Genomic DNA, 27,643 nt, shown 5'->3' with positions numbered 1-27,643 from the left:
ACACTCAAGTGTTGGCAGGACGTGCTGGATCGCCAAAATAAGAGAAAGAGCTTCCCGAAAATCTACATAGTTTTTTGTGATGTGATTCGTGTCAGGTTGCTCTATAGCAGTGTAAAACAAGAAATTAAGACCAGAAAAGTAGTATAATAGGTCCTCTTTAAACCAGATCATTATTTAACCAGCTAAGGTTAGCTCCTGAATTAAACTTCACGCTAGAGTAATTTGTTTATCTAGCCTTGATCATGCTAGGGACACACTATCTTGGGGAATATCCAAAGGTCTGTGGTCTAATAGTTGTAATTCTTAAAGTAGCTACAATCAATATTTTTATATTAACAATGGATCACATCGTTGGTAGTGATGAACCTTAAGAGAGTAATCACCCACTGTGGTTTACTTCAGCTCAGAGGATCTTCTTAGCATCTTTGATGTCACGGTTTTCCATCCTGCGACTTTACTGTGACTTTACTCTCATAAGCATCTTCTTTATCATGTAGAGGACACAGGTTTACTGGTATAAGCCGAAAGTCTATGGTATTAACTCATTAAAACAGCATTTGGAAAACAGTAAAAATAGATAGCTTATTAATGCCTTGGTGTATGAGATTGTCCAGAAGTGCCTTCCTGTAATTTTATTGAGAAAGTCTATCCGACCTAAGGGATGATTAATGAAACATCAATAGGCTGAACAAGCAGGCCCATTATTTAATGGACTCTACAACTGTCAGTACAATCTAAACTAACCAGAGTGTTCACACAGGGAAAATGTCTGGTTTGTGACCAAAAACAACGTCACCTTTGGATTTAATTGAGACAGGCTGGTCAGAAAACCCTCAAAAGAACAGACCTGGAGTCACAGTCAGTATTCTGGTATTTGCTTGTAGTCTGAAAAAGCTCACCAAAGGTGATTTCATTTTAGAACATACTGTTGCACATAGCTTCTGAAACAGCCCACTTCCCCCCTCCCTATCCCCCCCACCCCCCCTCTGACAGGCTGTGCTGCTGCATACAAGTCTGAGCCTCCTGCTGTCGCTTTTCTCAAACAGATTTTGCTGAGCTTTTTTCTTCTCCCACTTGTGTGTGTGTGTATGTGGTGGTATGCTTTTTGGTTATAGAACAAAAGATAATTGGATTTGTGTCATTGCGCCGTTTCCAAAAGTGATCTCATCCTAGTTAACGACAATATAAAAAGTGCTGAGAACTCCACAAAGTAGGTTTGCCTCCATTGGGTTGGGCCAACTGATCTCTTTGCTGGGTAAACATTACTCTTGTCTGTGGCTGCTGGGTTTGTCTGCTGCAAACAACAGGCCACCAAGGAGAATGTCAGATTGGAAAGTGTTGCTGTGGCTTTGAAACAGAGGAACGGAATATCAGCGGTGTTGTGGTTTCACAGCATGGGGGGTCCTCTCCACACGGATCCGTTTTAAAGAAGACACACATTTATGAAGTCTATCTCACCCACGCACCATTCACTTTAGTCATCTCCTGTTTCCCTTGAATCAGTCAAATGTGCATGACAAACAGATCTGTGTGCACTGAGAGGAACATTTTCAAAGGAGGCTTTTTAATCCCGAGAAACTGAAGCTGAGCAGATTCCCTTGCAGACAACCACATCAAACACGCTCTGTCTCTCCCTCATTCCTGCTCCACTTTGGGGCGCATGTCTGTCCCATGTCTATAACCGCCCCTTCTGAAGCACTTCATCGGAGGGCCTCAGGTTAGGGTTTCTACATCCTGGTTGTCACAGATATGGCCCATTAAAGAGTTCTTTCTCCAAAAGGAAGGAAACGGACTCCCCTTCAGATCCTGTTAATGTGCGGGGGTCCCTTAATACCGATGTTGTCACCGCGGCACATCTTGTCCGCATTAACATTAACCCAGATAGAGGGCTCTCTCTAATGACTGTCAGATGCTGCACTGTGGCACTGATGTCCTATAGTAGTTGTTAATCAAGGGAAGAGTCACTGTTTGAATGCATAAGGGGTCAACCTGCAGCTAGTTGTATTGTAATCCCTTTTTTATAGTCACCTTGATTACGAGAAGGCTAAGCAAAGTACATACTAAGTACTTGTCATTCTTATATTAAAACATGCAATTAATTGGTAATTTACCAAAGGTTACAAGCACATTGCTGAGTACTTTGTATCCATAGTAACACAGGCTATCCATCATCACCAATACTCAGATCCTTTATGTGAATATGTTTAAGTAGGTAAATAGGTTACTAATGATTTGTTTCATTATCGATCACTTAAAAAAAAAAAAACGCTTTATCATTCGGCACATAAAATATCTGGAAATTGTGAAAAGTGACCATTATGTTTTCCGGAAACTTATTCTGACATATTTCAATTTCTTGTTTCATCCGATCAACAGTCTAAACCTCAGATGTATACAGCTTGCAATCAATAAATACAGAGAAAACAAACAAATACAAGATACTATCAGTTAATCCAACATAAGTTAAATTAATCAGCTTACTGTACATAAGGTTCAAAAATAAAATATTATTAAGTTATTATCACTGACTTTTTTTTAATGCTGCAGCTGATAGATGTGGTAGAGTCAAAAAGTGGAGTAAACGTCAATTGAGATTTGATAAGATCATATCATATTTTATATGTAAAATGTGAATTAGCAAAGTAACAATCTAACTAGTGTATCTGTCAAATAAATACATACATTTAAGTATGAATTTAACGTACTTTAGTACAGTCAATTGTAAATGCAGTTGCTTTCACCCGCAGACACACAATGTGAGTCCAGAATTATTAAAGGCACAAATCCTGCTTTATCACTGGTAACACTATCCCTGGCCGAGTCACATGGGATCTGTCTCTCTCACGTGATGTTATATGTGAAGATTAGATACATAGATCTGCCCCACAGCCACAGCTTTACTAACAAACAAGGTTGCAGTGAGGTTGACTTGTGAAAAAGAAATGCTGATGCTCCCGCTCTTTAAGGCAGAGAATGTGTGGCCTTTAGTGTCCCACAGAGGATGTATCATTGTGGACAGAGCCGAGGACAGAGAGGTGGTGATCCTCCAATATGCTGCCACTTTTGCCACATTTTGTAACAGCTCAGCTCCATCATCCATTCCTTGTCCGCAGGGACAGTTAAAAACACCATCTCAACGGGCAGAGGTGCTGATACACATGACAATGCATAACCCTCTGACAAACGTGTCAGTGTTTTAGACCTGTGTTTGTCTATGCCTGCGAAAAAACAAACAATTCTGGATCCAATGGCAAATGTGCAGTAAAAAAAAAAGAAATTGATGTATAAATCGCACATGGACTGTGTGGTCTTAACAAATGTGCACTTTTAACATGTTGGATATTGTAAAAAAAAAAAAATATGGGAAGACCTTAAATCCGTGCCATACATAAACAATGCAGTGAAAATAAAGTATTTTGTACCAAATGTACCAAATGTTTAAAATGTGTTCTCTTTCTTCCACAGGGAACCATTTTCTTGCCTGGAAACAAAGTTACAGAGCATCCAACCAACGGTGATGATGCGGGGAAATTTCTCTTCGAGGTCATTCCAGGTAGGAAAAGATTAAATCAATCGAATTAATCTTCACTCAGGACGAAGTTATGATGAGCCTGTGTTGAGTGGAGGGCGGACAGGGAATAAAGTACGATGTTTTGATCGCGCTTGTCTGCAGCAAATACATTTAGGTGATGTCTCAAACACTACTGTGAGAACCTCCGAAGGGAAGACTGATGAATGATGGGTTTTCATTTTCTCATGACTCAAACCTTTTCGTTTCTCTTTAAGGCAATAGTTTGTAGGAAATGTGCTCCTTCGCTTTCTTGCTGAGAGTTAGAAGAGAAGATCAAAAACCATTACCACATTTGCACTCTTAAAAACGATTTAGCTTCAGTCAGCAAGTAGTTAGCTTAGAGAAACAGCTAGCCTGGCTCTTGACAAAGGGAAAAAGATATACCTACCACCAGCATCTCTAAAGCTTATGTAACTAACACATTGTATTTTGTTTGTTAAATCCATACATAATTTTTTTCTTAAACATCATGTTTTGGTTTTACAGGGATATAACCCCTGTGTAAACCATAGTCTTCTTTATGATAAGCTAAGCTAACTCTCTGATGGCTGTAGTACTATATATCTGATGGACAGATATGACAGTGGTATCGATCTTCTGAACTTTCCCTGTACAATAAATACAGAAAAAGCTAATTTCCCAAAATGTGAAACTATGCCTTTAGTACAGGGTTGAGCAGCTTGGCTCAGAAGTTGACTTAAACCACTGACCACACACCTAAACTCAGAGACAAACACATGAACTGATGCCACAAGACTATTTGGAAACATGGTCGGATGTAACACAAAGATATCACTGCATATTTTCCCAGGCGGAGCAATGCCAGGACTGTAATGTGATTCTATGGAATATATATTTATAACACACATATAACACACATGCACACTGGGGGAACATAGACAGCTGGGGGAAGATACAGTAGCAAAGTGCATCAACACCAGTTGATCCGTTGACAGCAAAACCCTGAAGAAAACACAGGATGTGTGCAGCAACTCCATGTAGGCCTATTTGTATTTATCCTTGTTTTTTTCCCCCGGGGTCTGTCCACAACCGTTTTCTCTCAGAGGAAACCCAAAATGTGACATTTTCTCACACGGTTTGTGGTCCAATTGGATACATGCAAACACACACAAACCCAAAAACAATGTGACCCAGCAGATAGCGGTGCAAGTTCATCCTAACCTTTGTAGGAAAAAGGTTACTAAAGGCGGCCCACGCTGAGACAAGTCATTTTTGGGAAGTTGGCAGATGAAAAAGTCCAAGTGTGTCACAGGTTTCGCCCTAAAGACTCTTGTGGGTTTTTTGCTTTTTTTGCTTTTGTCATCAGATGAGGATCAACAACTTCCTGCGGAGATCTTTCAGCTGCTACTTTTTGCTACAGACTTTTTCCGTGTTCACATTGAAATGCAACAAAGTCAACTTGTCAACTTGTGATTAATAGTTCTCGTGGTTACACCCTTTTTTCCACTTGCTTGTTGTGTGCGTATGGTAGAATACATTTTGATGTGTCAGCACATGTAGGGGGACAGAAGTTGTTTTGTCAATAAAGAGCAGCACTAAAAGCATTTGATATTACATATTTTGATGCCATTTGAAAAGGGAGGTGATCAGGTGTGAGTGTATTGTGTGGCAGTGACAGCTGTGAGTTTTCAAACCTGCAGCATCTATTTATGGATCATGGGATAATTCCAATAATACCATAACTTGGTATCATCCATATGGATTTAAAAAGTTTCCAAATAATCAGTTTGGCTTTTGAATTACTGGCAATTCTTGATTAAGCTTTTTTGCACAAAAAAAAGCTGATTCATCTGTTAGTAGGGGAGTTTCAAAAACACAACATTATATTTTTGCTTCTCTTCAGGAAAATATAAAAAAATACCCACAATAAAAATTAATGATTTAATTATAGAATCGTTTTATTATTATGTTGACAGAACCATGATACAGTGGGCACAGAGCAGAGAAGTGAAACTGCAAGTCTGCAGTTTTTTTTATGTTTTAATGTTGCAGAGTTTTGATTACATCTTGGACAGATGTCCCATCAGTTTTTTGGGCTACATTTTAGCCAACATTTGGCTTTTCGAGTAGTATCCGTCCTGTTCCTATGCAATATATTTTTGTCAGACTTTACAGTAGAGTACACTAAGAAATAAATCACATGCCTCGTGAACCATTGTGCCCTATTTGAGTCTCAGGTTTCAGTTCCCCCTTTGGCAGGTTATACAGTTTAAATATCAAATTATTTACATGTATATCCTAACTGCAGGGACGTGTTGTACAATAGTGTGTGGTCTGTTTTATCTGGTGTATTGACAGATTTTGACTTTTACTTCTGTTTGTCCACTACTGTCCGGTACTGTCCTATACTGACGCTCAACTGACCTTAAAGCATGTCATATCTTGGTGTATCTTGGTAACTTAAGTTGGATAGGCAGGTTTTTATGTTTCGTTTGTGGCACTTAGTGAGAGAGAATGTGGTCCAATATCTGTCAGGGAGCAGTTTCAAATGTTTCATCATGTCTATTTAATACAGTCACTGTAAATCAACATATTGATATCCCACCATAGTGCATTTCCAGTCTATGCTTACAAACATACAAGTGCAATGTTCAGATAAGCTTTACTTAAGTGTATTTTTTTAATTTTAGATACCATAGCTTGCTAGTTACTATAAGGGCATACATTAGGACAAGCAAAGGTAATAGCTTGTATCCAGAATGTTAGTGGCATGTTCAAAGGGCTGTTCCCTGTTGTATGCCTGACATTAATTAATGAGATCACCTTCAGATTTTTTATTTTTGTTTGTTTCAATGATTTATCAAGGTCATTCTTGATTGATGAGGCTTTTATTTCTTGTACACAAAACATTTTCATGCATGTGTTGTTTGTCTCCCTTTCTTTCTTGAATATCTGTGAAAATATCTGATTTTTTTTCCACAGAAAATATTAAGTAGAAAACATGACTACAAACAAGCGGGATAGTAAAAACTACAAGTTATTTTTCTATGGGTGTTTAATCCCCATATAACCTCTGTTTCTTTTCTTAATGCTAAAATAGGTTAACAAATAAACAGCTGGCTGTACTATAGCTTCATATCTTATGGATTGATTTAATATATATAATCTTTATTTGTTCAAGTAGTCTCATAGTATCATAGAGTGGTATCAGTCTTGTTATCCATGTCAGCAAGAAAACAAATAGGCATATTTTACAAAATGTCAAGGTTTTTTCACACGTCATAGGATTTCTCCAGGTTACACACATAGACTCACACTTTTCTCCACTGCCCACTAGATCCATAGTAAACTCTCTTCTTCTAACTAGCAGAGGCTGGGCTTGTCATGACCGTGTGTCTAAGATGCCCTAAAATGAGTCATGCACATCAAAACATGTGGATTAGAATATGACGACCCGCATGTTCACTACAAACAGGTCCTGTTGGTTGACTCAACACGACCTGAAGAGTGTTATTAGCATTCTCAACTAACCCTTTATCCTACCAAACTATCTTCACCCATTCTGCAGCGACCATGCCCTCGTAGCGAAGGGAAACAAGACTGTGACTTGTTATGAGACAGCTAATAAAGAGGTCTAAGAGGAGAGCAGGCAGAGCAAATGAAAGGAAAACACAACACATATATTCCACCGGTCTAAATGGGGTTTGAACACAACACACGGACAGTCCCTGGCAGACAGACAGACGGGAAGCTATGGGGGACAGGGAGGGGCTGGGGGGTGGGTGGAAGTCAGAGTTGTACAGTGATGTCCGTTGTCTTGCATGGCTGGTGGTGAGGTTTAAACACGAGCAGCATCAGGACATCTGTACAGGGAGGGAGGGAGATTAATACACAACTCCATGTGTTTAGAGCTTTTTCTGGAAAATTTTACTCTGCGCCTTGAACATTTTTTGCAAAATAGTTCAAAACAAAATCCCGGCAACTTTTTCCTCCCTTGTGCTGTATGCACGCTCAGATGCTTTTTATGTTCTTCACACTGTGTCTTCATCTCTCTTGTCTTTGTCTCTTTGGCTATGCACAACTGGATGGGAATGTGCGTTAAAATATTGCAGGAACTGAGGAAGAGAAGGGGTTTATGAAGCAGATTCACCTCATGGCAAACAATATTTAGACTGGAAACATGGTCATGTCCTTATATCACACCGTGTGTCTGACAGATACACACGGGTACAGTCACAATGGGGCTTTTGTTTTGCTCTTAACAACTTAAAGCACCAGTGACGTTGTCTTCTATCGTCCTGACACGACACGTTCAAACATGTGCAAGCACACATGGGCCTGAGCTAAAGGCAAGAGGAACAACAACAACATTGCATGGATACAGCTGTCACAATTTATGTATTAAAGGTTTACTTTAATCAGTGCAGGACATGTTTGTGCTATGCTTAAGGGATTACATTATGACATTTTTTTCTGTGTTGCCACATTTGGATGCACCTGCAAACTGTTCTAATTTCTGGTCCCCCAGAGGAATCGTAGAAAAAAACTCTTATAAGTATATCTCTCACAGGCAGCACATACGGACGTCAGGTAGGATCTGAATACAGCTGTATTTGATGAAACACCTGGAATCTTTTTTTATTATTATTGCAATTCAGTGCAGCAAGCAGAGCCCGCCTTTAGCAAGCTATGATTTACCCCAGAGTTGCATGAATACCTGTAGCTTAATGTCACACCCGTGGTCAAACTGTGACTAATCATCCCACTCCTATAAAACAAGAATCAACACAGGAAACACTCCCCGCTGTGTTTTTGATGGAGAAACAGTGTGCCTCTCCATCCCCCAAGCTCTAATAAACACAAGGCTTTGGCTCCAATATGAGTTCAGTATGTCATTCTCTTGCTCTTTGCCTCGGGCTCAGTCTTTTGCTTCCTCTCTCTCTCTCTCTCTCTCTCTCTCTCTGTTTTCCGTAATATCTCTTAGTAGCCTCTTTAGAGTAGCCGTTCAGGCGGCAGCAAGTCCCCACCAGAAATTATGGGAATATTTTCCCTGCTATCCCCAGAGGCCACCATTGCTCCGTTCATGACAGGTCCTTGGGATCATGTTGCCGAGCAGGTGGACGACCTCAAGCATAAATACTGTTTACAGAGAGCAAAGAGTCTATATAATACATACCATAGATGAGCGGAAGAGTCTCCCCCTCAGCACTATCAAAGAGCTGTGTTTGACATAAGCTTATAGTATTAGGTAGAGTAATGGGTTTGGCTTTTCTTCTTTTCTAGTGTGGGTTGACTGTGGTGAAAGCCTCAGACCCTCTCTCTAAGTCGAGGCGATAGTGCCATCATGTGGTTTTCACAGTCATTACAGTACCAAGGGGAAAGCTTTCCATAATAACAGAGTTGCTGCTGTAAAAATGTGCTGACATGATTGGTAATATGAGTGAATTTTTAAGTTTACAAATGCTTTGTGGAGCACCATTTAGTCATTTCATTTGCATGTATAATACACCAATGGTGTTGTACTGGTGGCATAGGTTAATAGAGCAACATATATCTAACATGATATTATAAATAAGCTTTTTCACATACACATTCATAATTTGTAAGTGTTTACTTTGCAAGCAGATGGAGCAAACTATCCACTGGGAAGAATGTGAGATGCATTTGAAAGCTGCTTAGTGGACCTAGTTAGAAAATGCTTCATACCTTTGGTTTAGTGCAATTATTTACAGTCTGGTTTTATTATATTACTTTGCCATCAGCACAAATCTTGTAAGCGATAACGTTTATATTGTTATATTTTATTAATGGGTTTCAATGTAAATTGCCTTCTTATTATTTAGTTTTCTGATATTTAGTGCGTCCGAGATCAATTTTCCACCACAATCCTGTGACTGTTTCTCTGGTATGCATTCCTGATGGGTAGCCTTAGGTAGTCGCCTCGGTGACCTCTGCAATGGCATATGGGTGTCATATGTCACTGAGGGGAAAGTCAGTCGGACGTGTTCTGTTGATTTATGATCATCACAATGTAGATATAAGGAGGCAGAGTAAGTCAGCCTGCAGGCATGCATGCTGAAAAGGAATTTTGAGAATGTTAAAGAGACTCCTCTTTTCTTTATTATTCTGGTTAATGAGAACATTGAATAGAAAATATCATTGTATGATTGGCCTTGGAATGTGCTAAACCTATATGGTCAGACAGTACATTTAAAAAAAGTCTAAACCAGCAGGGTGCTGCTTCAATAACACAAACAATTATTCCACTTGTTTGTCGATGGTAACATACTGCAGTAGTACCTAGGCAGTGTTTAAGGTTAAAGACGCCCCTGTAGTAATTGAGGAGGCATATTAATCTGTGCTGTTGACATTTTATTGTCAGGATGTATGGAGAGGGTTTTCAAAAAGGCCCCCATGTCACATCCGTCATGGATAACTTGCAGTGTTGGCATTGGCTGTATGTGTTTATATGTGTGTGCCCCTATGTATATACGAAGGTTCAGCGACCACTGGTGAGGCATACCGTAAATATGTTTATTTCAGAGCGTTGGCTGAACAATCAATTTTTTTACCATCTCATGTCATCTGTAGCTACTATGCACATATCCTTCTGGTGTTAATGGAGTGCCTGAAAGCCTGCAGACTATTTTAATCCCACATCATGCTCACAGCTTCATTCGCAGTTCCTATTTCAAGGCATGCTCCAAAGTGAAGCCACTGGTTTGCAAACAAAACAAGCAGACGTCAAATCTTTGACGTTTTGTTCTTTGTTGTATATTTATTCATTAATACTAACAGTAACAAGCACAGATGTTTATAGTTGATACCTTTATCAAAAAACAGAAATGGCACAGAAACCACGAAACAAAACAAAAACAAATGTAGATTAAAAAGAACAAATATACAAAATTATACCAACATATTTAAACAAAATAAAAATAAATAAATCCTCTTCACAGAAGCCCAAGCCTTTGTACTGTCAAGTAGCCAAGAGAAAAAGCCACACCCAGCTATGATGAATTAAAAAGCCAGAAGAAATTAAATTAAATACACCCAAACACCATCTTATACACACCACCTCACTGTCCTATAGCTAGAAAATATGTTACTCCATACACAGGTTTGATCAAATGTATCTGACGTGCAGAATATAAAGAAGCAGCTCAATGAACTACATACATTGATATATTGATTTAATTAGCAGTTGAATATATAGTGCTCACACAGCCTTCTAATGCATCATAAATCCAGGAGTACCGTTTCAAGGCATGCATTAAGATGGAAAGCAGAGAAATTTATGTTTTGGGATCATGCTGTGGTAAAATTCTGAAGCCAAAATAAGCATGAGTGACACGAATCTCTTTTGCTAAAAGTGCCGTCCATCTTCATGCTTACGTCTCCCGCTAGGCTGTGGGATGTTGTTTTTCTCTATCAAGAATTCACTTTGTGTTTTGACATTTTCATAAAGGTCAGAAACTGAACGTTATTTTCCCCTGTCCCTCTCTTCCTGTGTATGTTTGTATATGCGTGAGCGTGTTTCTTGTGCATGTGTGCAGACATATTTACGCACATCCATGTTTTCCCAGTCTGCATATAAAGTCAATAACCTCCTGTCTGTGACTCCGTGGTATATGGCCTCCTGGAGGAGTTGTGGCCTGGCAATCTGCTGCTGTTGACATTTTCTCATATGAGGCGTCATGAGAGTCACATCCCTCGGTGTTGTTTTTCTTTTGATATCTGAATTTATGAACTCCAGCGCTCCGCTTCAAGAAAGGGGCCCATCTTAGAAAAACACACAGTGGATATCAGTATCTTGCCAGCTTGAAGTGAGAAAATAGTCGAAAAGCTTCATAAAATGTTAAATACTACCCAGACACATCAGCTCAGAGAATGTTGGAATTTATATTTGCATAAAATGCGTGTAGGGTGAGACATTTGTTTTGCTTTAAGTAACAAGAATGGCATTTTTGTTATCTCCTCTGATATGACACAGAAGTATTTCATAATGAATGAGACCAGTTTCATGATTATAAACCCACAATCCAATAACTGAAAAGTTTCTTACTATGACTACATTCAGTGTCGGAAACAGTGAGCCACCCACTGGCTTCATTAGTAACATTTTCCCCAGGGAGGATCTCGAGGGAAGGATGTTTGTGTTTGAGATTGAGACAGTTCATTTGGAGAATAAACTATGAAGCATTTATAACCCATAAGAAAGAGACCTTTTTAAATGGGAGCGACTTTATCATGTGTTCAGAAATATATTATTGATTCCCCGGGGGCAAATTTGTTGTTGATATAACAGTAAACATACTCCTTGTCCCCTACGACTATTGGATGACATTGTACAGACATTGACGGTCCCCGGATTAATCCTCCTGACTTTGGTGATTCCTTCACTTCTCATTTAGTGAAGTTCATATATTTGTTTTCTCATTTAAATATCTTGTCAACATTTGGGATTTTGAGTAAAATGTCTGGAAAAGTGTAGACTTAAATGTATAATGTGAAGCAACACAAGTGATTGACCATTTGTAGACCAATCCAAGCTGTACCCATGTCATTTAAACCAAATTATTTCATTTAAAACATAGGCAGAGCTGCATGCCAAACAACATTTGACCATCCTTCTTGTTCAACAACCTCTGAAAGTGGCTTATTGGAGTTTTACATGTAGTGTATAGCAAGGCTGCTACTGCATAGTTTCCAAAGCAGAACATTTGGTTGGAAGCAGATCATTCAGGCATTGTTGGATGATTCTTCTGAGTCCCTTATCAAGCTCTGGAAAAAACATTCAGTGTCCCAGAAGGTGGAGACAAAACGTTACTCAATGTGTCTTTGCAGCGGCTCGGAAATGCTGTTATTCACCTGGGAAATGGTTGGAAGGTGTAACAAGCAGTTTGAGTAAGAAAACCGGCGGACACATTCTTCAATCGTGAGACAAAGGAAGGAACATTATAGAGTTTGAGAAAATGTCCCTGGAAGAGGTTGCTGAGATAGTTAGAAAATGCATTAATGTCAAGGCAGTGGGCAAGGATAAAACCTGTCTGGACAATGTTGCAGTGCTGTGATAGAAGAGACTCTTCAGTGTCACAGGATTTAGGAGAAGATCCTTTGTACTATATTGGCAGATGTTGGAAGCACAGCATTCTGGGGATTGTGTGCTCAAATAGACCAAAGACGACTCAGACTCCCTTCCTCTAAAAGTCTGTGACAAGGTGCTGGAAAGGAAACGTTGGCTGACTGTCAAATAGATATACAAGTAACAATGCAGACTCCTGTCGGTTTCTCAAAGTAGATGCAACGGCTTTTTAACCTCTCACAGACCATTGAAAGGTTTGGACTTGCTAATGACACTATGTGGTTTTTGCGGATTAGTAAAATGTAATTGACCAGGTCTGTGAAAGTATCGTGCAGGGGGTGATGTGGGAGCCTTAGCTGTCAGATCTGCATCAGCAAGCGGCTTTTATAATGATCAAGTTTGTTAAAGGGGGCATTGGACTCCCAGACAAGGAATACTCCCTTCTGTGGGGCTCTTTCACAAACTGGTTCTCATGTCTGGAGAGTGTTTAGTTCGGTGACAGAAGGGTGAAATCTGCTCTTTGTTAAGAAGTTGTCTTTTCACTTTTATCATGTTCTTAGTTCCAATGTTTAATGGAACATGCCAACTGAGATGGCTCACATCAGTAAGTTTGAAGTAGCCTAAAGGTTGTTAAGAAAACTAAAAAAAATAAGATCTGACCATATGGCATCAGTTAGCTTAGCTTAGTATAAAGACTGGTGACAGTTGTTTTACCTAATAGGGGTTGTGCGCTGGACATATTTTTTCAATGGATGCAACAACTTATATCGTACAGTAGAGGTGTTTTTTTGCATCCTTCATTAACTCCTAACGAAGACGTCTTATGATGAAAAAGATGATAAACTTGTATATTGTGATGGTAAATGGTTTCTTGGACAAAAAGCAGAAGACTGGGGAATTCAGTGAGTCCAAACAATAAGCTGCATACCTTTTGTATGTGATAGATGTTGTTTAAATGATCAAATTTTCATTCAAGAGAAGTCGAGGCCTTCTTCTTCCTTTCTTGTGTACGTGCGTGACTATCCCTGTGTGTGAGCACAGTTCCTGGAGGAAATGCACTGAGATCTGCAAACAGGCCAAGTCTCAGGCCAATGAGTAGACCCGGACAGGAAGCTTGAATGCTTACATAACGGTCCTATTGAGGGGATCGGTATTTGACATGTCACATAACTAACCCCAATCCAAAACCGCTGCTCCCACATGTATCAGGTTGGTCAGGTCTCAGCAAGGGCATATGTTGGCCTCCAATGAAGTTTCCGCCAGACTACTACAGTATGTTTGTCTGATTGGGACACTTGTCTTGAATGTTCAGACCAATGGTATGTAAACGGAATTCTATCAGGATAAATATTTAGATGTGTCCCCGCTACCCGTTTTCCCCTCCGACTTAGATCCAGCAGGTAGAGTCAGTCTTAAATCTAATCAGCCCTCTGAGCCCAGGTTCAAAGGAGCGATCCCAGCCATTTAACAGAAGCCAATGATGTGTGGTTCGCCTTTAAGTCTGGGCGAGTTTGAAAAACGATAAGGAGGGCTATTAAAGACCTTCCTCAAAGAGGGAGAAACCCCAGTGTCTCAGAGTTTTTTGGCTACCAGTAGCAGCAGCCTTGTCGACCCCGCACGGCTGTATTTATAGAGCGCTGTGGATGAGTCATTTGGCCGAGTGCCCACTCTTCGTTCTCCAGATTTACAGGTCCCCACTTTGGGGAGGGCTGCTTGATTTACGACGCACCCCATGCTTCTCCACCACCATCACCAGCAGCAGCAACAGCAGCTCCCACCCCACCCCTCTCACTTCCTTCAGACAGGAGCAAACACACTCTTCTTGACTTCGGCTTGCTTTTCCCGCTCGGTTTCATTCGTCTGCTCTGCCTTTTGTGTGTAGAAAAAGCCTTCATCTGCTCTTTCAGCGCCTTTGACAGAAGAATATGTAGAGGAAAGGCTTCCTGAGAGGCAGACAGACTAGCCTTAACCTGACCTTGCTTGTATTGCTGCTGATTTGTGTGTCACATTGACCCGCCTTTGACATAACAAAATTAAGTTTTAGGGCGAAAGAGTAATATGAGTTGGAAGAAAAGCGAGTAGGAGGGGGAGAGAGAGTGGGAAGGACAGTGGTGAGTGCAGTGGAGTGTGTTGTAGCAGGAACAGAGGGAGATAAATCTATCTGTGGCACAGAAGAAGAACAGATGAAGAAGTGGCACTGGGGGGCTGGCGGTCAGCAGCGACACTGTGGCTTTTGCTCCCTCGACCTCCAGCTGAGAAGGGTCTTCCTCTGCACCCCATGGATCTTAACTCCAACCCAGGTCTGTTTCTTTACATAACAGTAACGACTACTAACACGTTTGCATCTGGTTTATTAGACTTTGCATTGTCTTTAGTGTCAGTTCAGTCTAAGGAAAAAGGGGTTGGAGGGATTTCTCAGACAGCTTTACATGTATTTAACTTGAGACAAAACGACGTGCAGATGAGTTGCAAAATACTTCCTGTTCTCATTGAGAAAGTGTCTTTTCCATATGCCGTCCATTCATCATGTCAGCAGCTGGGTGTTTTACAAGTTACAGTTCATTGCTTATGTTTATTGCAGCTGGGATTTCAGATGAGCAGTTTATGATGCTTGCATTCCTGGTTTTCCCGCACCGCTACAGCTTACTTCCTTTTTATTTGCCCACCAAACCAAAATCTGAGTTATTGTTTTCTGACAAAACGTTATTGTATTTCATGTGTGGTGATGTATTTTTATAGAGGCTCTATGGCGCTGTATTGACAGGATTCGAAATGACCATCAATCTCTTAGGGCTTGCTGAAAATCCTCCTTCATGCTCGGACAGGTCATTTATTTTGAACTACGTTCTCTACACACTGCAGTTTACTTTTTTCAGTTCAAGATATACTGTTATCATGTGCAACGTATAACCACAAAAATAACACATTTCACTTATATCACTAAATATTGCACGCAACATAGAAAAAAGGAAAAAAATATTCAAAACTTTAAAAGAGTACTGGAAGTCGGCTAATCAGAGGTAGCCTATCAATCCATATGTATTCATTGCATTACAACTGGACTGCTCAGAGTTTGGTCAGAGATTCCGGTGTGTTATGCTAGTAGTGGCTATTGTAGCATCGAGAGCATCCCCTCTTTCTAACTCCCCACCCCCAGATATTATTCTATTTCATTCTCCAAACTGGTCTTCAACCCTTATCAACGCTTGTTTGAGTGGAGCCACAAACAACAGAAATGCAATTTCAGGTGACACCAATAAACAACATTTTATGTCTCAAGACAATAGCAGAGCATTGAGGACCTCTCCAACACTTCTATCCCATATTTCACGTTTAAATGTTGGCTCTCTATAGGGTCATTGTAGGTTAAAAAATAATTATAATAAAATACATTGCCCAAGAAAATATTTGAAATTTCAGGGATATTAATATGCGGTGGCTTACCAAATCAGATTATACTTTGCTAGCAGATTTAGCAAAAAGTAAATACTTTTTTTTTGCTGTGTGTGATAACTGATGATCCAAACTTTTAAAGTGAAGTGATGTGGTTCCTTGCAAATGTATGACTTTATAATCTTACAGAATATCCAAGTGTTTTCCTCATGAATGTAAGACTTTAGGGTTAGGGCTAGTCTCAGAAATGCTGAGCTTCTTCTCTGCTTATTACCCCCTCTCCCTCTATTGTTTTTGATTTGGTTTTTACCTACAATGGCCCTGGTACGTTGTTGACTTCTGATTATCCCATGTGCAGTACTAAGAAAACATAGACGATTACTATTAAAAACTTGTAAATATGAAGAAATACTAAGTTAACTAATAAGTTTGTCCTATACTGCACTCAAGTGTAAACTGCAATCTAACTCTAACCCCCCTTAAATGGTGTGAATGGTATTTCACTACCTGAGCTATTAGAATAACTTGTATAACAACGTAAGCTCTTAAACCACATGCGTAGTTTAAATGTTGCCAATGTGTGGTTGCAAAAGATACGTAGCTTTTGAAAATCTTGCCGGAGGAAAAAGGTATCAGGCTTAGCAAAAATAGGTATTCTCATAGCTGTGTCAAATTTCACTTTGCTTGGCTGCTTGAGGCAGATAACAGAACACGCTCATGAATTCATGGCTCCCAGCCTGCCTGTAAATCCACGGTGGAAAAGCTGTTCTCATGCTAAAAAGAAAAAATGAAGCAACAGATGGGCGAGGAAGCAGGCAGAAGAAATACTGTGCATGTAGGGTGTTTGGGCAGAAATGAGATTTCAAGGAATGTTGATAGAGAAAGGGAGGAAGGAGAAGAGCAGAAGATAGGTCTTTTACATGTGTGACATATGGCACTTGAATTTGATAAACTGAGCATTCTATTGTTCAACATTAATACTGTCTAGTGTAGAAATCATAAGCCAGATCCCCTAATGTATCTGCTCAACTACCCTGCTGATGGTAACGCTTGACTTTAGTTGTCACATTCTGAAATAAATCACTCTTGGCTGAACTGAACTAGAATACAAGCCTGTGTGAAACCAGTCTAATTATAGGAGACAGATTCAAACTAGTTCCAGAAATGTAGTCTCTAAAAAATCTGCCAGTTTAGCATATCTTAACCATTGTCTGTTTTATGGGGGTACTTATTAAGTGCCATACCTTACAATATTAAAATGGGATGCTTTCCACCTGCATCAAATGATCGATACAAATTGATGTAGTTGAATAATCAATGAACCAATTTACAGAAAATTAATCGATGAATTGTTTGAGTGACCATTTGAGGAATTTGCTGCTTGTCGTACGACAGTATCCTCAATATCTTTGTGTCTTAGACATCGGCATCAGTTTTGAGAAATTGCAATTGGCAGTGTCTGACATTGTAGAGACCTAATGATTAATTAATGAATTGAGAAGATAATCATCCGATTGAATAGTAATCAATATAATTGTAAATTGCAGTGCAACTAAAGACCACTTCACTTTTGCTAGTGAGTGCATCAACACTGTACACAGTCAAAATACAGCAACACCTCTGGTTAGTCCATGTAGCACTGCGCAGTTAATGCACACACTACATGTGTGTGGTAACTAGGTGGCAGCCTACCATCTACTGCAGTAAATAAGAGCTTTATTTATAGCACAGCTTTGAACATAGAGAACCGGCCGAACAACATCAGCAAAAGTTCAGCGACGCACACGCAACACACACAAAGAGTCCACCTCCTCGTCAGCATTTCTCTGGTTCTCCACTTACATCACCACCAATCTTTTTTCCTTTGACCCCGGCTAGCCTTCACTCCCCCTGCACTGACTGCAGCCCTCTCAGGCCGGCAGCAGTGCTTTGGCCAGCTTTGTCAGAGAAAACAACCAGGATGTGGAGCGGCAACACAGACAGGACTGCTGCGACGGCCAAAATGAAAACACGCTTATCTTGACCAAGCTGACGGGCCGGTTGTCCTATTGGCTTTGCAAATAAATGGACAAGGGGGGTTCAAACAGGAAGTTTGACGGCCATCACATAGATCATGTGTGCAGAATTACACAGTAGCACAGATGCCTTTGCTCCAGGAACACATATATACGCTATGTTTGCCCAGTCATATATGTTCTACCTCATCTGTCACTAAGTAGAAATATGAAGTGGTGGTCAAGGATCATGCAGGGTGATGATTGATGAATGGTGGATTCATCTCTACTCATAATAATGTTGGCCGTTGACAGGCCCTTCAATCTCCCAAAGCAATCTAGCAAATTAAAATGTTTTATTAATTATTGTACGACACAGAACCGGAGTGAATTCATTTCATAATGGAATTACTAAAGGTGAATGAAAACTATGAGAAGCTTTTTTTTCTTTTCTTTTTTTTTGCATTTGTGATTTAGTGATCCAGAACCAAAATCCAAAGTCTCAAGCTATTCGTTGTTTCATTATCGGTCATGTCCTCCTTGGGTCTATCTGGTTCTCATGGGGGGGGTGGGAGGGGGGGGGGGTAGTCACACAATAAACCAGAAGTCAGGTTTCTGTAACCCCTGCTGAGAGTTCAATGGGCTTTTCCTAAAGGCCAGGCTGACTCAACCTACCAATTTTGGCTGCGGGGAGTGCAGGTGTGCATCTGCCCCGAGGCACTAATCAGCGCTGAAAGGTGATATTAGGAGGTATTAGTGAGCAGAGCAACAGGTACTTTGTCAAGTCTACCCCTTGTTTTTAATCTCTGGCGTTGATAAAGGGAGGTTCAATCCCTTTGCTTTGCCTTGTGTTTTTTTCTATGGATGTTTGATCTTTCTGTTCTTCTAAGCAATTAAGATGGAAGCTTTAATATCTAAACCATTTGAAAAAACCAAAGATGCAGAATGATGTTGAGGACACGTTAAACTGCTGAAAAAAATACAAACATTTCTACTTAATTCCCCCACCCCCCTTTTACTCTTTTATCTACAGTCTATGGGTTAAAACAGCATCCTTATCTGTGTGTTTATATGTGTGTTTGTCTTGAGGCTTAGCACTAATAACATCCTGTATGAAAATCAAAAAAGAAAAATGTGTTATTGGACAAACTTCACATCATGGGAGATCATTTTTTTTTTGGGGGGGGGGGGGTCGGGACTCCACAAGTATGAATTCCTGGCGCGCACCACATACAGATTTGCAGTCCCACGGCCTTGAGTGCTTGATATAAACTTGTCGAATTGGTGATCAGTCATCATGAGATATGTTTACAGAAGGGATTCCACATAGACACACGCAACATCACATGCATAGAGATGAGATGATACAGAGATGAGACTCATCCTGTCAAACACATTGCAACCTGACGGAGAGCATAAGTGTGTGTTTTTGAAGTGCGTCTGGCTGCGAATGAAATACAAATTATCGGACATCATGATGATTATACAAGGCCAAACGTTCATGAAAAAAAGACTGTGTCAGGTTTTTTTTCCCTCTGGTATCTGTTTGTGCTGCACCTTTCCAGAAGCCTCCCATGAAGTATCGGTCCGCCTCCATCACTGATGTAATGTTTCAGCCTCACAGGGTTGCGTGCAAGTTTTCAAGTGACAACAGCTGCCAGCCCTCACCAAAACTCAACACTCCATAACAGGATGTGAATCCCCCAGCCCAGTCGATATAGTCACTGAAGCTGTCAGTGATCTAAATGGTTCACTCGTAAGAATTTTGGTATTTTAACAAACCTCAAAGTGTTGTCACACATACTTTAAAGATGTTTGGAATTAGTCTAGAATTTATCTCATGTATGTACTGCAAGTCGCCAGAGAAATAGATAGGTCGAACAGGATGTTTGTGGTTTCATACCAATGGCCGAGAGAGCTTCCATAAACGTCATTTGTGATTTATGTTTACAATTGTCAGTTTTGGCTTTCAGCACTATGAAACCAAGTTGTTGGGTTGTACTTTGATGATATATGTTAACCTTTTTACATATATTATAGTCACATATACTTTACACTCCTTACGGCCATTTTCCATGGCAAAACATTGTTTATTTGAGCGTGTTTGATTTAAATTCCCTGCCCAGAAATTTGGCCATGGACTTAAGGGAAAATTGAAGTAGTAGGCCTACTGCATTATTTCTTTTGCCAGAGTTATATTGAAAAAATAGAATGAAGTTTTTTGTTGTAGTAAATGGACCAAAAGATACAAAACTTTATGTACAATCCTTCAAAATGCACAAGCGAACCCCACACGACTCACTTTGACTTCTGTGTTAGTCCATAGTCCTCATAAAGATCACGTCAAGTTATGTTCCAGCACAAGCTCTCTGGCTTTTAAGTTAAGACTGAGCCGTGTTTCCTCTTCCGAAAGTTGATATCGATTCCCCTTACATAACAGTATATTTGCAGCAGCACTTGGCAGGACACACAGACATACATAGCTCTTTATTTAGTTGGCATGAAATCAGAACGGAGACGATTTCTGGCTTTCTGACAACCCGTTGACCTCTCTGAACGGACCGACCGACCGACAACTCTTCATGACAGCTCATTAAACCTCTGCTCACTCATACTACTCAACAGCTGCCTTCGACCAGTGCACTTCTCTCCCCCTTTTTTATCTCTCGTGATAACAGAGGGGTGACTATGCAGGGACCAAATCACTTGTTTTAGGGAAGGAAGATTTATTTAGATTTTTTTTTTTTTACAGATTTTTTTTGGGGCATTTTTGCTTTATTAGACAGATTGGGGAGACAGTGTTGAAATGGGGCAAAGAGGAGAGGACATGCAGAGAACCGACCCGGGCAGGATTCGAGCCCCGGTCCGCTGCGGGGCCTTGGCCCGGGGGGGGGGGGGGGGGGGGGGGACGCACTACCAACTGAGCTATGGGCGCCCCCTTTTTTTTATTTTTTTTACTTTTAAGATTATAAAGACTTTTTGTATTCTTGGCTTTGGAGCTCAAGTAGTAGTGGGATCACGTTTGCCTTTCAGAACTCATATAATACAGATAATGTAGAGCTGATGTGGCCATTATTCTCAATTTTTTGGAGCCATGATTACCTTCTTCCCCATGGGCGCCTGTAGTTGGGACAGTGGAGCCAAACAACCTTCTTGTCCCCTTTGACCTCCCCACTCCTATTCACTTTGTTACTCATTCAGCATCAGATGGTAATGGATAGCCATAGTAACTCTATGGAGTCTGTGTTCTCCACCAGACAATGTCTTGTGGGACTCAGGGAGCGGCTAATGTTGTGGTGTCTGCCTTCAGATTATGTCGATGGACAGGCAAGGACCACCGTGACACCAGGAAAAGAATCAGCCATCGATACCGTACCACGGCTCAGATGACACGGGACACCTATTATAGATACATGGGAAGATGTAGCCGTGGGCAGAAGGACAAATGTAGAAGCTGTGATGTTGCTTTAAGCTTTTTGGGATATTAAAGGTTCAGGTATCTTTTTGATTATTCTTCTTTGGACATGGTATATGGTTTTTGATAATAATAATGTGAAGATATATGATTGTCATCTAGGGCTGCAACTAACCAGTCTAGGGCGGCAACTAACACTATTAATTAATCTTAATTGAGTTATCCTTCAAGGCATAAAGTATAGTGAGAAAAGCATCCGATTGGCAGAGCTTATTTTTTCCACTAACCGACTAATTATTTTTATTTTCAATTACGATGTGTCGCATCGATTAACCCAATGTTTACATAAAATGGAGTATTAAACTCTGGAGATGCAAAACTACTGGTATATTTTTTGGCCCCTTTTCTTTAATATTTGGAAACATATTTTGAGACACAGAAAGCTTTAAACAACTGACGGTTTTGCAATGTAAAATAGTTTTTACCCCCAATCTTTTATACTTACTTGTTTCTTGTTAATAACGACTTGCAACGGAAACATTACATTTGACTTGTAATAAGTAAAAAATCATTTGACAATAAATTGAGTGTCTCAATTGGTGTAACTTCTTTCTTTTTTAAAACATTAGTTTAACTTATTCATTTGAGTTTGTTTGATAGTTTCTATAATTCAGTTACATTTGTTGATGCAAAACAAAAGTGCAATAGGAATATTACAATACAGAACCAAAAAGTATTGTCATGTAACATAGTATCAACAAATTGATATATAGACGATAAACCTACTAATGTTGCCAGCTTGTTCGACTCCACGAGCAAAAGGTCAATATTATTACATCATTATGCTCATGACAGTGCGGGGTTCAAGATGTTAACAAAGCACCACAGTGTGAATGGGACATCCCATGTTTGCTCATGGGGTCGTGCCCTGTGTCAAACCAGTGGCCTTTTTTAAAACCCCAAGCCTTCAGTGAGATTCTTCTATTGTTCCCATTACACTGCTTAAGAGAGGTATGCATGTGAGTATATATGTGTGTGTGTGTGGTTGTGTGTGTGCGTGTGTGTGTGTGTGTGTGGGTGTGTGTTTGTACTCCCCAACCCCCTCTTCAAACCTCACCCCGTCACCTCCCACACACCCTTCCCCTTTCTCTTTCACACCCTCTCAGCTGTGCTCCCTCACTCATTCTTAGCCAGGCCCAAAAAGCTGGCACAGCAGCTCCTCAGTCGGGAACTCCCGTCCTCAAGTTAACCCAGGCGGCAGGAACTTTGTAACCCCACTCAGGGAGCTTCTTTTCTGGATCCGCCAGAGACAGGAGAGTGGAGGAGACATGGAGATGGTTCATCAGGCCATTCATAGTTTGCCACAGTATGGAGTATCTGATGTACTGTCCTCGCGTCAAGGTAACAATTATAAGATGGTTATTTGACTATTTTCAGCCTGTTGATAGCTTCTTACACGCAATCTGCTGCAGTTCAATTGATGTGTTGCTCCAGACATACACTGGTGTCTGTACCACAGACTTCTTTGTTGAAACAGCTGCACTTTGCAGAGGGGGATTAGATCATCTGGAGGTGATATCACTGATGAATGAAACAGGCCCTGGGTCTGAGGGTGCCATCATTTGAAAACGAAAGATGGCAAAGGAAATAGTGGCTGTTTTTGTGTCTTTACTTTTTAATCCTGGTCATCATTTCTCTGCATGTGAGTGAGCAAGCAATTTGCATTTTAGTGTGGGTTGTCGCTCAGTGAGTGACTTCCTGTTCTGCTGGAGGTATTTATGATGTGTGGACTTCTGAGAAGACTATCATTAGACACAATATTGAATCTCAACTTGCCCCTGCTTGCTTGCAAACAAGAAGACTCATGCAGACAAGAGAATACAGACACTGATGCATTCATTCAATCTACCAATGTGCTCGCACACACACACACACACACACACACACACACACACACACACACACACACACACACACACACATACTGTGCACAGTGGGAGAATTAGGACACATATTTTTGTCATTTGAAGCTATACAAGGTAGTTACAGTGTCTGCATTGTTTTCCTGGCCAGCAGCAGCTGCTTCCTCCACTTGGCAAGAAGCGCAATCAAAGTCTGGAGGAGCTTAACATTTTCTCAACAGATCTCCCACAAAAAGTATTCCACTCATGAGCATATGGAATATGTTGTGGTGATTTTTACACTCAATCCCTTTTGGGGTAATTTCAAAGCAAGGTTTGCATTTTTATCGTTAGACCTTTGCAATGAATTTGACATTTTCTGAATTTGTTACATTGTTGGAACCACTAAGCCGCTTTACGGAGACACTTTATTTTTGTAAAGTTCCAGTTCTATAATCTGCCCTACAATACATTATTTTTGAAAATGGTCAAATTAAAGGAAATTAAACATTTTCAAACATGTGTACAACTAAAGTTAAGAGTATGATGAGGTATCTCTTCATTAAACATAAAAAGCATAAAGACGCCTAACCCGGCAAAAAATAAATTACACATTAAACACATATAAATGAGACCCAGTGACTTCCTGTAGCCTTTGTGCTTAGCTAAACCAAGCTAACCATCTTTCGTCTTTAGTTTCACATTTATCTAAAAGATGTGGAATATTTGTTGTAAGGACGATAACAGGCGTAGGTGTTTTTCCCAACTATTCTTAAAAAAAAGGAATAATCTAATCTAATAAATGTACACTTTATTATTTTCATACCAAAACATTTTATAGTACTCGAATAATGCTAGCATCATGTGGCGATTGTAAAAGATGAATCCAATGTTATGCAATCCGAGTGTTTTCTTTTTACGGGACTTACTTACAGAGGTACAGGACAGGGGGTAGTGTTTTTCGGGGCTCCAGGTATTTGGGAGCAATTACAGCACAGTGGGATCCTTTGTTGTGTCCCACACCTGTTTTTGAGCCATAAGTTAAAGACTAGTCTGCAGCTGGGGTTTGGCCACTTATTAAGGCCAGTGGTCAAAGCTGGAATGAACAGTTGTTACCCAACACAGATGGTAATTAGCACATGCACAGGGGGCAACTATAAATAAAGGAAGAGATCATTTAATGTGAGGCAAGAGATATGTTGATATGAAAAGAGGATGTGCATTTACTCAGTGTAGGGGTGTTAGTAACTTAATTCATGTAATAGAATAGGACGTGTGTGGTTCGTTTTATTGGTGTACTTCCTTTGTTTGGTGCTGTCTACAATTTTGAGGTTGATTGTATTAACCACCTGTCTGTGGTTATGGTGTAGCATGGTGCAGTTATAGTATGTGTTTCCTGTATATAAATAGAGGTTTAAACTATGTTGTCGTTTTATAGGCGCTCCACTGCAGCAAATACTGTCAGTGCAGTTACAGTAGTAAAGTGAAAGGGTGCTGCATTCTTATTCTCCAAGGTCTGAGCCTCAAGGTGAATGAAGAATCTGGATGTGTGTGCTTCCTATAATACAAGCCATACTCTAAAGTATATACTGCAGTCTGCGTGCCTCTCTGTAAAAAGATAATCTGCTGAGTTTCTAAAACTTTGCAGCGGTGTACCGAAGCGTAGTGAATCGGGGTGAATTGTGACAGCTGTCACGGTTGTCTCTTCAGGTACAGTCGTGCAATACGTGAAGAAACTGGAAATGTCTCCTGCAGGGAACTCCTGCTAGGATTGGTCTCATTGAAGACACAATGATTGAGGGTTTGAGTCTGAGGATTGTGAGTCTGAGAATAATACTGGCAGGCGGCTTAACCACAGCCGATTGAAAATCTGTCAAAGGGGAGCCTCTAGTCATTTAATTTAGTGGACAGATGGGCAGAATTTACTCACAAGCGACAAGTTGAGCTCTTTTTTTATCTTTCTGCAGCTAAAGCTTAACTGACAAACATCGTGGAGACTGTGAAAGTTGCAGACTTGAAAAGCTAATATTTGTGCTTCACAGAGGTGTGGCTTCGCTTTTCTCTGATTGTCTGTTTATCTGATGGTGGTTTTAACCCGGTTTGAATCATTCATTCGCCTTTGTGTGTCCGAGGTCAGGAGACAATGCTTGAGTTTTCAGGGAAAGCTGTGTGTCTATGATTGGACTAAAAAGTTTGCACTTCTTCACTGAAAGTTTGCTTTTATGGCATTTGGCATAAAAAAAAAGAAGTTGCATAGACGAAAGATGAAACAAATCATCTTTGCAAAGTCATGCAAATGCAACAGTATTCATTGATGCCTTGAGCAGTTGGCAGAACCTTTGTCATTTGCAAAGCGATGACTCAATCGTTGCAGCTGCCGCATCTGAGTCTGTTTTTAATTTCAAGTCCTCTGCTCTTAGTCACAAACACATTGTGAGGCAGCCGGCGGAAAGCTGACTGACACATCTGTGCCAGACTGTAAAAGCAGCCGTCTAGATCTACATACAAATACACAGACAATATTATTTTGTTATCACTTGTACTGTTATGTTCTGAAGTAACTCTGGATTAGGTTTGCTAGTCAACAGCCTGAGAATAGATGTCCATTCATCCTCCTATACGCGTTTCATTCGAGGTGGTATGCAACTCTATTTGCACAAGATGAATATACCAATACTTTATAGGTTACATGGCTTCAGATGGAAAATGACATACAACTCCGGAAAAAATTAAGAGACAGTCTGGATTTTTCTTAAATCTTCATCTCTACATAACTTATTGAAAATGCTCTTAATGACAAACTATGGTTTGGAATTTGGTAGAAATGTTGTCAGTAGTTTATATTATAAAACCAAAATGTTCATTCTACTCAAACATATGCCTATAAATAGTAAAACGAGAGACACTGAACATTTGAGTGGTCTCTTAATTTTTTCTAGAGCTGCATACTGTATGTGCTCCTTCTGTCATGAAGGAATCTCAGCAACAGCTCTCTAACATGTTTTGTCTGGGAAGTTGTCCATTTGCAAAGTGAGTTTGACGTATCGTCAGTCTTTCTAAACCATGGGGACAATTTCAGCCTCTGTGTAAGAAAGCCGAGCATCAACAGGAAATGGCAGGAGGAACAGGAGTAATAGCCATGGTATGCTGTATATAATCCTGTTGCACGCCTGTTTAATGGCTTCACAACCGGTTTCCTACAGGAAATGCTGCCTTCCCATGCAAGTAATGGAAACACAGGCGCTGCGCTAAAGGATGATTTATTTAAAACGTGGTCAAAAGCACTCACAAGACTAGCACTGAGGAATCACAATTACTTTGCATGACAATGTATGCAAACAATGCTGTCAAGGCGGAGACTTCCATGTTGTTGGCCATGCTGTCTAATTGGTGACAATGTGAAATCTATCCAACAGCTCCACTTCAGTGGTCAACATGAGCATCGGGTAATGGGGTTGAGTAATTTGACATTTTGACAGGAGGAAATGAAACGTTTGTGTGTGTGCGTGCGTGCGTGTGTGTGTGTGTGTGTGTGTGTGTGTGTGTGTGTGTGTGTGTGTGTGTGTGTGTGTGTGTGTGTGTGTGTGTGTGCGTGCGTGCGTGCGTGTGTGTGTGTGTGTGTGTGTGTGTTAATTTTTCACATAGGCTACTGTAGGCCTATATCCTGATGCTGAACACTCACTTGTGCAAAATGTTTATCAATCTGCAGCTGAAAATAGTCCCAAATGCATACACAATTTACTATAGTGTGAGGAATGTTTACTTATTATCACAGTGCCCAGCTGTTTAACTAAATTATTAAAATTTTAATTATGCTATTCAAAGTTGCAACATGGGATTGGGGCTGATGTCCTTGGGACCCTAAAAAAGCTTTGCACGGCCCTGGTAGTCACGGTCTCCCTCGCGCAGTGGACACACGCCTACACGTCGATAGTCTCTTCCCCCCCCCCTCGCTCTCTCTCTCTCTCTCTCTCTCTCTCTCTCTCTCTCTCTCTCTCTCTCTCTCTCTCTCTCTCTTTCTTTCTCTCTTTAAATCCATTAATGTATTAGCTGCCGTGAGATTTTTTTTTTTACACGGAGGACTTTGGGTTGAAAATCTGAATGTGAAGCGCTGTCTCGCACGCGTATTTGGAGCGACGGGTCTTTACCACCGGCTGAAGAGAAACCACTCACATGTGCGAATGTAAGTGAGCTGCTACACATTTACCGGCGCGTCGTTTCGGTTTGTTTTGAAAAATCTGTTGCGCGTTGCAGATTTGAGGGGAAGTAGCCTATTGATAAAATTACACGTGATTGTTAGGATGAGCTCACGCTGCCTATAGG

At 40.4% G+C, this 27,643-nt stretch overlaps 1 protein-coding gene across 1 annotated transcript in view; it reads left to right on the top strand.

The window, feature by feature from the left end:
- arhgap24 (Rho GTPase activating protein 24) overlaps positions 1–27,643 on the top strand; it is a 61,333-nt gene that overhangs the window by 19,052 nt on the left and 14,638 nt on the right. The window contains exon 3 of the mRNA XM_080046213.1: positions 3,466–3,553. Within this exon, the coding sequence (XP_079902339.1) occupies positions 3,466–3,553 (88 nt within the window). The remainder of the gene's footprint in view (positions 1–3,465; positions 3,554–27,643) is intronic.

The sequence above is a fragment of the Ammodytes marinus genome (assembly GCF_949987685.1).
Source record: "Ammodytes marinus genome assembly, chromosome: 18".
Taxonomy (NCBI): Eukaryota; Metazoa; Chordata; class Actinopteri; order Uranoscopiformes; family Ammodytidae; genus Ammodytes; species Ammodytes marinus.
The sequence above is the reverse complement of the archived record's forward strand: the minus strand, read 5'-3'. Positions and strand labels throughout refer to the sequence as shown.